This window comes from Oncorhynchus mykiss, chromosome 4 (assembly GCF_057628025.1).
Source record: "Oncorhynchus mykiss isolate SJ-2025 chromosome 4, ASM5762802v1, whole genome shotgun sequence".
NCBI classification, from domain to species: Eukaryota; Metazoa; Chordata; class Actinopteri; order Salmoniformes; family Salmonidae; genus Oncorhynchus; species Oncorhynchus mykiss.
In genome coordinates, this window is record NC_143025.1 from 27,546,501 (window position 1) to 27,559,840 (window position 13,340).

General features: G+C 43.3%; 1 protein-coding gene across 20 annotated transcripts in view; it reads left to right on the forward strand.

Annotated features, from left to right (window-relative positions):
- Positions 1-13,340, forward strand: part of LOC110521611 (ras-specific guanine nucleotide-releasing factor RalGPS2) — a 141,786-nt gene that overhangs the window by 81,509 nt on the left and 46,937 nt on the right. For 18 of the 20 annotated variants that reach the window (XM_090231662.1, XM_021599288.3, XM_021599291.3 and 15 more), the window contains exons 7-9: positions 7,830-7,919; positions 8,050-8,142; positions 8,850-8,976. The exons of the other annotated variants lie outside the window; for them this stretch is intronic. In XM_090231662.1, the coding sequence (XP_090087788.1) occupies positions 7,830-7,919; positions 8,050-8,142; positions 8,850-8,976 (310 nt within the window). The remainder of the gene's footprint in view (positions 1-7,829; positions 7,920-8,049; positions 8,143-8,849; positions 8,977-13,340) is intronic. 20 annotated transcript variants of the gene reach the window in all.

Consider the following 13,340-nt stretch of genomic DNA (forward strand, 5'->3'; position numbering starts at 1 on the left):
GTTCGTTGCTCCAGAGCCTTTCCGTTCACCCTCCCACTCCTGGGCCAGACTACACTCAATCATATGACCCACTGAAGAGATGAGTCTTCAGTAGAGACTTAAAGGTTGAGACCGAGTTTGCGTCTCTGACATGGGTAGGCAGATCGTTCCATAAAAATGGAGCTCTATAGGAGAAAGCCCTGCCTCCAGCTGTTTGCTTAAAAATTCTAGGGACAATTAGGAGGCCTGCGTCTTGTGACCGTAGCGTACGTGTAGGTATGTACGGCAGGACCAAATCAGAGAGATAGATAGGAGCAAGCCCATGTAATGCTTTGTAGGTTAGCAGTAAAACCTTGAAATCAGCCCTTGCTTTGACAGGAAGCCAGTGTAGAGAGGCTAGCACTGGAGTAATATGATCAAATTTTTTGGTTCTAGTCAGGATTCTAGCAGCCGTATTTAGCACTAACTGAAGTTTATTTAGTGCTTTATCCGGGTAGCCGGAAAGTAGAGCATTGCAGTAGTCTAACCTGGAAGTGACAAAAGCATGGATTAATTTTTCTGCATCATTTTTGGACAGAAAGTTCCTGATTTTTGCAATGTTACGTAGATGGAAAAAAGCTGTCCTTGAAATGGTATGTTCTTCAAAAGAGAGATCAGGGTCCAGAGTAACGCCGAGGTCCTTCACAGTTTTATTTGAGACGACTGTACAACCATTAAGATTAATTGTCAGATTCAACAGAAGATCTCTTTGTTTCTTGGGACCTAGAACAAGCATCTCTGTTTTGTCCGAGTTTAAAAGTAGAAAGTTTGCAGCCATCCACTTCCTTATGTCTGAAACACATTCTTCTAGCAAGGGCAATTTTGGGGCTTCACCATGTTTAATTGAAATGTACAGCTGTGTGTCATCCGCATAGCAGTGAAAGTTAACATTATGTTTTCGAATAACATCCCCAAGAGGTAAAATATATAGTGAAAACAATAGTGGTCCTAAAACGGAACCTTGAGGAACACCGAAATGTACAGTTGATTTGTCAGAGGACAGACCATTCACAGAGACAAACTGATATCTTTCACTTTACCCCTACCTATTTATGCATATCTACCTCAATTACCTCGTGTCCCTGCACATCGACTCTGTACTGGTACACCGTGTATATAGCCAAGTTAGTGCTAGAGGTGTCACTACCGATCCGGGTTCGATCCCGGGCTGTGTCTGGTTTAGGGTAGGGTTTGGCCGGCCGAGATGTCTTTGTCCCATCACGCTCTAGCAACTCCTGTGGCGGGCCGGGCGCATGCACGCTGACACGGTCGCCAGTTGGACAGTGTTTCCTCCGACACATTGGTGCGGCTGTCTTCCAGGTTAAGCGAGCACTGTGTCAAAAAGCAGTGCGGCTTGGTTGGGTTGTGTTTCGGAGGATGCATGGCTCTCGACCTTCGCCTCTCCCGAGTCCGTACGGGAGTTGCAGCGACAAGACTAACTACTGTACCAATAAGATATCACAAAATTGGGGAGAAAAGGAGGTAAAAAGTAGAATTCTTTAAAAAAAATATAAATAATGCATTTCTTTTCCCTATTTGAAAAAAATAAAGATCTCTGTTTGGTGGGAAGGGATTTGAGCTATCTCCATACTACTTTTCCATTTCTTCATGTTGTTTTGAAAACACGGGATAGGTTAAGGTTTTGGGTTGAGTATATACACCCGATATACAAAACTATTTCAGCTACATCCGTTGCTGATAGTTGCAGAAAGTCGAGCACACAGCCATACAATCTCCATAGACAAACATTGGCAGTAGAATGGCCTTACTGAAGAGCTCAGTGACTTTCAACGTGGCACCATCAGAGGATGCCACCTTTCCAACAAGTCAGTTTGTCAAACTGTAAAACCCCTGTCAACTGTTTGGAATGAGATGTTTGATTAGCAGGTGCCCACATACTTTTGGTTATGTAGTGTAGGTTGGTATGACTGGCGAGGGGTAGGTATAGAGTGGGATGTAGTGGAAAGGGGAGGAGAGGATGATTTAGGGATGAAGTGAAAAGGATTAAAGGGGATGGGGGAGGTTAGGTGTAGAGCTAAAGAAGATTGGAGAAGGGTAGATAATGTTCTGGGTGAATGGGGGCTGAGGTAAGGCTAGAGCGGGCTGGAGGGGCCCTGGGGTAAGGCTGGAGGGGCCCTGGGAGTTGACTGAGGTATGGCTGGCGGTAACGGAGTGGCTATTTTAAAGGGATACGGCAATATTTGTTTGTTCTACTTACCCAGAGTCAGATGAACTTGTGGATACCATTTTTATGTCTCTGTGTGCAGTATGAATAGAGTTGGCGTTCATTTCACGAGCCAATGCAAAATAGTGTTAGCGCAATGACTGGAAGTCTACAGGTGTGCGGGCTAGGGCTGGCACTATTACCATCTAACCGTGTAACCGACGGTTATGGATGAACACGGTCTTGAAAATAAAATAACCATTAACGTTTTTTTGTGTGTGTGGAATGAACAGCTGACGGAAGACAGGATGGCAGGGCATTCGTTCGGTTGTGTCGGTTTCTCCAGTAACAATGTGAAACAAGCAAGGTGTTGTAGCAAACAAGTCTTTGGTTGTCTAGGCAACGCCCCCTTCCTTGCAGCAGCTCACATATGAATAGAGCTTGGAACCTCTAACCCTGGCAATAAATGTGTTAAGGCGTCAATGGAACGCAGACATTCCATTGACCAGATTGGCGCACATTCAATAAATATGATCTAACAAAGTGGATATTCCTCAAATCCTTCATGATTTATGTATTGTAACAGGCCCACAATGTGGTTGCTTAGGGCCGATTTGGATATTGTTGTCTGTTTTCAAATCAAATGTTATTTGTCACATGCTCTGAATACAACAGGTGTAGAACAGTGAAATGCTTACTTACAAGCCCTTAACCAACAATGCAGTTTTAAGAAAAGTACTTGTCAAGTAAAAAATAGATGAATAAAAAAAAATGTCATCAGTAAATTAACAATAGCGTGGCTATATACAGGGGGTACCGGTACAGAGTCGAGGTGTGACACTGGTTAGTTGAGGTGATATGTAGAGGTAAAGTGACTATGCATAGATAATACAGAGTAGCAGCAGTGTAAAAGAGGGGGGGGGGGCGGTCTGGGTAGCCATTTGTTTAGCTGTTCAGGAGTCTTTTATTGCTTGGGGGTAGAAGCTGTTAAGAACTCCTTTGGACCGAGACTTGACGCTCCGGCACCGCTTGCCGTGCGGTAGCAGAGAGAACAGTCTGACTAGGGCGGCTGGGGTCTTTGACCATTTTTAGGGCCTTCCTCTGAGACCGCCTGGTATAGAGGTCCTGGATGGCAGGAAGCTTGGCCCCAATGATGTACTGGGACATACGCATTACCTTGTGCCTTGTGGCCGGAGGCAGAGGCGTTGCCATACCAGGCAATGATGCAACCAGTAAGGATGCTCTCGATGGTGCAACTGTAGAGCCTTTTGAGGGTGTAGAACTTTTTGAGGTTGTTGTCCTACTACCACACAGCCAGGTCTCAGACTATAGGGAGGGGGTCAATCTCATCGTTGTCTGTGATCAGGCCTACCACTGTTGTATTGAGGATCAGTGTGGGGGATGTGTTATCTACCCTTTACCACCTGGGTGGGGGTGGCCCGTCAAGAATTCCAGGATCCATTTGCAGATGGAGGCGTTTAGTCCCAGGGTCCTTAGCTTAGTGATGAGCTTTGAGGGCACTATGGTGCTGAGCTGTAGTCAATCAACAGCATTCTCACATAGGTGTTCCTTTTGTCCAGGTGGGAAAGGACAGTGTGGAGTGCAATATAGATTTCATCATCTGTGGATCTGTTGGGGCAGTATGCAAATTGGAGTGGGTCTAGGATTTCTGGGATAATGGTGTTGTGAGCCATGACATGTAGAAGTTGTTAATTTTAATGTTTAGAAGAAGTGACTGCTAAATGCTAACTCCTGTTCGTATAAGCTGGTTAGCTAGCATACAGACATCTTTGGTGTGAGTCAGTAATTTTTTTAAACTGTAATGCAGTTTATTGGTAACAATGACATGAACATGTGTTGGGGTTGACATCCATACAAGCATTAAACACAGATATTTGCCTCAACATAGTGTGAAATACACTAGCCTAAAGGTAAGCTCATTTTTCTGGGGGTCAATGAGGTGACTCTTGATCTTTCCCCCACAGCCCTTTCCCCCACGCATTTCAATTGCTATTCCATTGTTCTGTTCAAGTTCAATATACCGCTTTTAACACTTCTATATATATATATATATATATATATATATATAGTATTCTCATGGCTAATCTTGCAATGGCTGCCTGGTATTGTGATGCAATAATTTCCATGGTCATGTAGAATGTTCATTCAAATAACTGATGTGCCTCATGCAATGGAATGTCATTTTTGTAATGTTGAAATAACAAATGACAGCATGTATTGATGGGTACACTTCCTGCTTTTTATTTCCTGCTTTGCTCCTTGCAATGGTCACAAGTCTAGCCATTATGCCATTCTTGACTTGAATGGGGATGCCCATTCTATTCATTCTATTTCTATGGCAGCACATGCAGTCAGGAGGAGAGGGGAAAATGTGCGTCTTGTATAAAATAAATTAGCCCCTGACCCTAGCCATACCCAGCTGTAGCCTCTTCAGCACCCAGGCAGTGAGATGGAGCTATCGTAAACTCTCCAGTCCTCTGGTGCTTTTATGAGAGACTCCGCCTATTACAGGACTAATCCGCAGCTATCAGCTGGTGTCTCCATGTTCCATGTTATTTATGATGATTGCAGAGTTGGACAGAGCAGCCTGAAATAACAGGGATTTATAAGATCATAAACACTACTGGAAAGACAACTGAGAGCCTCTGCTCTTTCCTCTGGCCTGACCTGTAGAGTGCACACACATAGACATATGAGGGCGCGCACACACTATTTTAGGCTTAGGGGATTAGGTTTACGAGTTAGGTTTGGGGTTAGGGTAAGGGTTTGGTAAATAAGGATTTGGAATAGGAATACATGTATTACTTTCCCAAAAAACCCTGATAATTCACAAAAACAAAGTTGTGTGTGTGGAGGATGTTAGAGGGGAAAAAGTTATGTTACTACCCTGCAACTCTCCAACCACTTTAATCTCTTGAATGGCTGTGACCCTCAATGGTGCCGGAGTGTAGCAGTACATTATTTTTCCCACAGTGGTTTTCTATGCAGAGCCACCTGCAGTAAGCTGATATCGCACACACTCACACTGACCCTGTGGGGGGTTTGGTCAGTCTGTTAACCAGAGCAGTCCCTCCCCTCCCTTCCCCATGTTGCTTCCCCCCTCTGGGCCTGTCTGGGATTCTCATCATCTGCACAACCCTGCACGTACAGTAGAACCATGATCACACACACTCTGAAGAAGGGAGGACCTAAAGATTTGGAGAAGGGAAGAGGGAAAGGGAAAGTGAGTGGGAGGAAGAGAGGGACTCCTGGGGAGATGGAAAGTTGAAGATGAAGCAAGCGAGTTGGAAGTGTAAGAAAGGGATGCAGAGAAGTGAGATGGTTGCACAGGGAAAGTAAAGGATAGAAAAAGCTGACTTCAAGGAGCATCAGTATTGTGTATAGTTGATGACATATTGATGTATTGGTCTATTACACAGGCAGGCAGGATATACGTTTGGTGAAGTGCATATTTCCTTTGTTTTTCCTGTGGGTAGGTTAGGTGACATCAGCGCTCTAGATCTCTCTGATCCACGCTGATCACTCTGTCTCTCCGTCTGTCTCTCGCTTCCTCACTATCTCTCTTTCTTTTTCTCCTCTCCTCTCTCAGGCTCTCGCTCCCTCTTACATACATACTTTCTCTCTCAATTCAATTAAATAAATGCTTTATTGACATGAATGGGTGTTTGCCACTGTTGCCAAAGCAATGTAAATGAAGTATGACACAAATGAACAGTACGCGTGACAAACAATTTTAATATCAACAAAAACAATTATACTGTACATAAATAATACACAAAAAGGAAAACGGCAACATTTGAGAAATTAAATCTAGAAGGGGTCATGTACATGACATGGTGGGAGCTATTGTCACTTGTCTTATGACAGGCCAGGACACACTGCAGCAAGCTCTACGTTTTTACCTAACAAAATGCTGATTTGTGTTTCTCCTCAACATATGCAGTTAAAGAGATCCTGAAATTCTTTCTTTAAATTTCAGGAGATAAATACCTCTGAGTCATTGGAGCAGTTTTGTATGAAGTGCTGCTCATTCTCTAGTTCACCCAACCCACAGTGCTTACATAGTCTTTCTTCGCAGACCTTCCATGTTTTTCTGTTTTCTATTTGTTTCTCTCTTGCTCTCTCTCCCCCCTCTCTTTCTCTCTGGAACACGGTGTACAGACGGTTTTAGACTATAAAAGACTCAGGATGCCTGATATCAGCTTATTTCTCTCCCCCCCCCATTACCACTCCTCTTCCTTCCGTCTTTCCATTCCACTTCCCTCCCTCTCTTCCCTTCCCTCTCTCCTGAGGGTGGTTGGACCAGACACTGACCAATTCATTGACCTTATTTGCTTTACTATGAGAGGAGAGCTGTGTCAGTGAGCTCTTGGCCAATTGATATATCGATCAGATCACTTTGTTCTGTCTGGGGGTTATCTATCACACACTCTGACCACATTCTCTTACATACCTTTTATGGGTAGCTGTTGATACATCAGCTGGTGTAGTGCTGCTGGATCATGGGGGAGCAGCGCTCCCTTATTTTTAAATTTAATTAAAATATACACAGAGCTGGTCAAACTATTTTTGGAAATTTAATTCTGATCATTTATGTATGATTTATAGTTAATTACCACAAATGACATAACAATTATAGTATGACAAACCATATAAATATTTATAGCAACCTAGAGGTAGGTAAATGGTGGTTTCTTCCATGTCTCCTCTCTGGCGGTGATGAGAATGAAGAGCTGTATGCTACTTGTGTGCACTGCAGAGGCCGGTCAGAGGCTTGACCACTTTGACCAATCAGAACATTGAAAAATCATCATCAGCAGTTCCTATCCTATTCTTAAAGGGATACCATCCTTATGTCTCAGTTTCCAGTATGAAGGAAGTTAGAGGTAGTTTCACGAGCCAATGCTAACTAGTGTTAGGGCAATGACTGGAAGTGTATTTTATTTAACCTTTATTTAACTAGGCAAGTCAGTTAAGAACAAATTCTTATTTACAATGATGGCCTACCATAAGGCAAAAAACCTCCTGCGGGAACGGGTTGCTGGGATTAATGGGTATCTACAAACCATAGGCTAATAGTTTAACACCATCTGCTCTAAAACAGTCATTCAAGAAGATCTACGTGCATATTCCCATGAAACTGATTGTGATCAAATGATTGGCATGCAGATGCCATTTTGCCGGTAAAATGTGAATAATTATCATTCATGGCAGCAATGATGGTCTATTTTGAGACGAGATACAGATACAGTATCTAGAAACGCTTCTTCCACCACTGGCTGGAGTCTGAACTTTCCTCCATTCCAGTAGCCCTCCTACCCCTCTTCTCCTCCAGTGCTCTTGTTTCCCCCAAAGATCACATTGCAGACAGAACAACTAATCTGATGAACATTCCCATTAGTTCAGCTTCTCTGTAGACATTGTGTTGTGATCTGACCTGTGTGATGTAGGCTGAGTCTGTCTTGAAGGAACATTATACCTGATGTTAAATAGCTGTTTAGTCTGCAATCACATGTATGAGTGTGTCTGTCTACTCTGTTGGGAAGTCCTGTTTAACCATCTGTGTCAGGTGCCGTTAATCACTTTGTGCTATACAAAATAACAAATTGATTGATTGTGTCTCCAGACAACTTTCTGGGTGGTGAGGGAGATCCTTCATGCTCAGACCCTGAAGATCAGAGCTGAGGTACTCAGTCTGTACATCCGAACTGCCAAGGTAAGGAACACAACACGGTACTCTGTTTATTCTCAACAGATTATTGTTTCATTTCCACATGAGTGGACAATAAACCTATAGTAATGCAAAAGTGTGTGTATACATCTCGAGTGTTTTCTGTTCCCAACAGAAACTGTGTGACATAAACAATCTGCATGCCGTGATGGCTGTGGTGTCGGGCCTACAAAGCGCTCCCATCTATAGACTCTCCAAGACGTGGGCGGTGAGTTACTGTGTGTCCATGCATCTCAAAACAATGGTCTCTCTCTAACCGCACGCTACAAAAAATGTGGTTGAAAATGTGTTTGAGCAGTGTTGTAGAGCAGAGGCAGATGTAAATGGTCTTTATCTCACCAGTCAAAAGTCATTACATGGTCATTACTGGAATATGTAATGGTTTTGTGTATATGAAGCGTCTGTGCAGAAACTTCAGCGAGAACATTGATTTAACATGCACTGTCCCTGTAAAAATAAACTCTCATACGTAAACTCACTCACTCTCCGCACACTGGTCACTCTCTCACTTTATTTCTCTCACACTCTCGCTCACACTCTTTCTCTCTCTCGCTCTCTCACGCACTCTCTCACTTTCTGGCAAGGCTGAAAACCAGACTTTGCTTGCCGGGTAATGCACGGTATTATATTGCACTCTGAAGTGACCGGAAAATTAATAAATTAGAGTGAATGAATTTGAATCACAACGAGGCCATTCCAGGGAAATTATCCCCAGTTCTCCCGCCACAACAATATTCCTGGCTCCAGGCTGGATATTGTGCTTCTTGCGTCCAGATTTGAGCTCTTTCCCCCCTCTTTTTAGCACTTTCTCACTTGGCTCTTGCTTTCATATGTTCCCACTTTTATTTAGTCTGTGAATGTTGAATTAATTATCTGTATGTGTACAATAATTCAACTCCCTCTGTCTCTGTGTAGTTGTTGAGTCGGAAAGACAAAGCAACGTTTGAGAGGTTGGAGTACCTCATGGCCAAAGAAGACAACTACAAGCGTCTGAGAGACTACATACGCAGCCAGAGCATGAACTCCTGCATACCGTACCTGGGTAAGATGCAGACACTTTCCCGTCGCCATTCTCCCTGCCATTTTATGTAGAAGCACTGAGAAGCTCAGACCTTTTAAAAGGACTTTCTACTCTAAAATGAATGAAAATAAAAGTATACTGACGCCATCTAAAATATAATTTCCACCCCTAGAAATGAGCCCAAAAACGTATTGTTACAATTATTTTAACATATTTAACATTATCAGGTATGCTATTAGCAATCAGCATTATCACCTGTAGCCCAGCTGGTGCAGCATAGTGGCTATAAATAAATTGGCTGAAGAATGGGGTTGCCTATCTGCATTTATCCTATTGAGCTAATCATTAGCTAGATACCCACATGTAATCTTTTAACTAGTTACAATTCATCAATATGATGCTATGTCCCAAAAAACTTGCATGAACACAGTGAATAGGGTTACTTGGGGTAAAACGGCCCCTGCCTGTACCTCACACAAACCACTTAATTTTAAAAATAAATAATACTCCCCTAACACTTTCCCTGGTTGCCACCACTATTGCTCAACTAAACATTTCATCTGTCTCATCACAATTTAAGTCACTCCCCAAAAATTATTTTGCGGTAGGGTGGCACTTAACCCCACGTTACCCTACAATTTACTCTTACCTATGCATTTACTGCAAATTGCAGAGCTGTAATGTGCTTAACCGTGCCCCGGCAAAAAAAAACTCAGGGTTTAAAATGGTGCAATTTGCGCATATTTTGGAGTTGAGAAATTAAGTATGAATGGAAAGCTGGGTTCCCCACGATTGCGTTAAGAATTGTTGTGCATTGACCTTTTGTGAGAATGCCATGGGGAGAGAGACAATCGGCACTTGAATGCGCCTTGAGAGAAATATTTATCTCGCATAGAACGCACAACAACAAGCCGACTAGGTAAATATATAATGGGGTTCTCTGTTTTTACAATTCATTACTCATTTGCCGAGGAGAAGTAAATGTGAATTTTCTTTCATGTTCCATATTTTTTTGCCGTGGCGCAGCACCACAGCTAAATGACTGCAGCGGAAACACCATGTGCCGCTCATAGCTGGACAAACACATGAGTCATGGAGAAATCATTAAAAGTCACATGTTATTTATTTTTCCTCTGCTTCATCATTTTATATTTATCCCCCTTTCTTTCTTTCTTTCCTTTTTCTCTTTGAGAGCTGGCAGCACAGACTGTCTTACTGAACACTAACAAGGCCCAGGAATCCCCTATGAACTACAGGGGGAAAACACATCCGTCTTCTCTCGATCTCTCTTTTTCTTTCTCTTGTTTTCTCTTGCTCTCTCGCTCTCTTCCCCTCTCCCTCCCCCTCACTCCCGCTCTCTCGCTGTCTCTCACTGTCTCTCTTCCCCTCTCCCTCCCCCTCACTCCCGCTCTCTCACTGTCTCTCTCTCGCTCTGTGTGTGTGTGTGTGTGTGTTTGTTTGTTCTGTTTTTCCTTTGAGGACTAGATGGAAGGTTTCTTCTTATTTTATTAGCTCTAGTAAAACTTGTGATTCTCTGTAGTTCCTGTTGTGGTAGATATGAATGGGGAAAGGCAGGAATTGGTGCTCTCTCTTACAATCACTCCACTCTCTGTATACAGTAGAAGCAGCCATACCCTGCATGTGTGTGTGTGTGTACACTGAATGGGGAGTGATTGATTGACTTCCCTCTCTGACTGACATCTTAGTGATGACTGCACTGGCATTTTAACCTGTGTTTCTGCTCTGTTTCCAAACCGTGTTGTCCCTCAGTGGAGGGTGTGTTATGTTTTTGTTTTTACCGGAAGTCCTCACAAGGATAGTAAAAGGAGGAACATTTTGACAAGTGGGGACATTTTGCCGGTCCCCACAAGGAAAAGGGCTATTTTAGACTTAGGTTTAGGGTAGGTTAAGGGTTAGGGGAAATACGATTTTGAATAGGAATCAATTGTTTGCTCCCAACAAGGACAGTAAAACAAACCCGTGTGTGTTGTTCCGTGGAACCCTGCTGCTATTAGAGATAGAGGTTTATTCATCTGAGTGGAACCCTGCTGCTATTAGAGATAGAGGTTTATTCATCTGAGTGGAACCCTGCTGCTATTAGAGAGAGGTTTATTCATCTGAGTGGAACCCTGCTGCTATTAGAGATAGAGGTTTATTCATCTGAGTGGAACCCTGCTGCTATTAGAGATAGAGGTTTATTCATCTGAGTGGAACCCTGCTGCTATTAGAGATAGAGGTTTATTCATCTGAGTGGAACCCTGCTGCTATTAGAGATAGAGGTTTATTCATCTGAGTGGAACCCTGCTGCTATTAGAGATAGAGGTTTATTCATCTGAGTGGAACCCTGCTGCTATTAGAGATAGAGGTTTATTCATCTGAGTGGAACCCTGCTGCTATTAGAGATAGAGGTTTATTCATCTGAGTGGAACCCTGCTGCTATTAGAGATAGAGGTTTATTCATCTGAGGGAACCCTGCTGCTATTAGAGATAGAGGTTTATTCATCTGAGTGGAACCCTGCTGCTATTAGAGATAGAGGTTTATTCATCTGAGTGGAACCCTGCTGCTATTAGAGATAGAGGTTTATTCATCTGAGTGGAACCCTGCTGCTATTAGAGATAGAGGTTTATTCATCTGAGTGGAACCCTGCTGCTATTAGAGATAGAGGTTTATTCATCTGAGTGGAACCCTGCTGCTATTAGAGATAGAGGTTTATTCATCTGAGTGGAACCCTGCTGCTATTAGAGATAGAGGTTTATTCATCTGAGTGGAACCCTGCTGCTATTAGAGATAGAGGTTTATTCATCGGAGTGTGTGCAAACCAGAGATGTATAATACTCATAGTACAAACAGGCAAAAGGCTGCTCTGATTACACGAGATTGCTTATTTGAGGTAGCTACCTTACAACACCCAACAAGCTGTCAAATGCATCCATGGCAGTAGTCATGAGGGTCCTTTGCTCTATGTCAGTCCTTGTACTGGGAAAGGGATTTGGCAAGGACTTCTGAGATGTGACAGTCCGTGATATTAGGAGAGGGAATGGGATATAAGAATTGAGTCGTAGGGTAATCTTTAGTTGAAGTGCTGAATCCAGTGTGGCTCAGTTGGTAGAGCGTGGCGCTTGCAACGCCTGGATAGTGAGTTTGATTCCCGCGGGGAACAAAAAGTATGAAAATGTATGCACTCAGGTGTGAGTCGCTCTGGATAAGAGCATCTGCTTAAATGGCTAAGCAGACTTCTGTACCGGAAGGGGCACACACATACGCTCCCGCGCACACACTGACCTGAGATTCACACTGGTCTGAGATTTTGAATGGGAATCAATGGTTTGGTCTCCATTTGGCCTGTTGACATAAGTAGATGAGTTGGTTGAATTCAATATGCTGTGTATGTGTCTAAAGGGACACACATATTCAAACCTAATTGGATTTAACCACACTTTCACCCCTTTACGCGGCAAACCATTACAGAATTGGCTGTTACAGAAGAGTCACCCATGTTCTGAGGCAAATCCCTGGCTGCACAGAATAGTGCCAGGGCCATTGGCGAGGTGTCTGTGTGGTGCAGTAGGGTTGGAGCTGGGCTGTGGAGGAACCAATGTAATGGAAATATGAGGGCAAAGTGTCAGATGAGAGAACTAGGCCAAGTTGCTATCCAACTTTCCAAACCAACTCTCTTCAATTTCCCTCTGTTTCCATGACCTACAGCCACAGTATTGGAGCCAGAGATGCAGCAGTGGTGTACATGCCTATATATTGTGTGTGTGTGTGCATTCGCTCATCATCCTTGCAGTGCTAGCTGTGTTGTGTGTGTGTGTGTGTGTGAAGACTAATGGCTCCTTAGGGACCTGGGTCAGAGGAGAATCATAACTTTAGGACGTATCTTAGTAAAACTGAAAGCCTAGCATTTTAACACGGAAAGAATGTTCCCCCCTGTCTTTTTTCATTCCCTGCTCCCCCCCTTTTTTCTTTTTTGTGTTTTTGCCTTTTTGTCTTCAATCCATTTCTCTGTTGATCACTCTCCTTTTATCTCTCTCGTCTCCCCTCTACTTCAGTATCATCTTTCCCTGTCCTCTCTTTCCTTCTCCACTTTCACCTTTTTGTTGTCCGGACTCCAGTCTCTCTCGCTCTCAACTACAGAAATGTGGTTCTCATTGTTCCTCCTCCCCGTTCCTCCTCTCTCCCCCTCTTCTCCTCCTCTACTCTCCAAGGCTGCATTCTTTCATTATGAACTCCTTCATAATGAGAGGTTTCATAAGACTTATCATCCTCCATATTTACTACCTCTTTGTTCCTGATAGCTCCTTCATACAGCGGTATAATCAAACGTATAATGTTTACGCCAGCTGTGACAAAGCAGACTTACTAGTTTGACTAACTGTCCTGG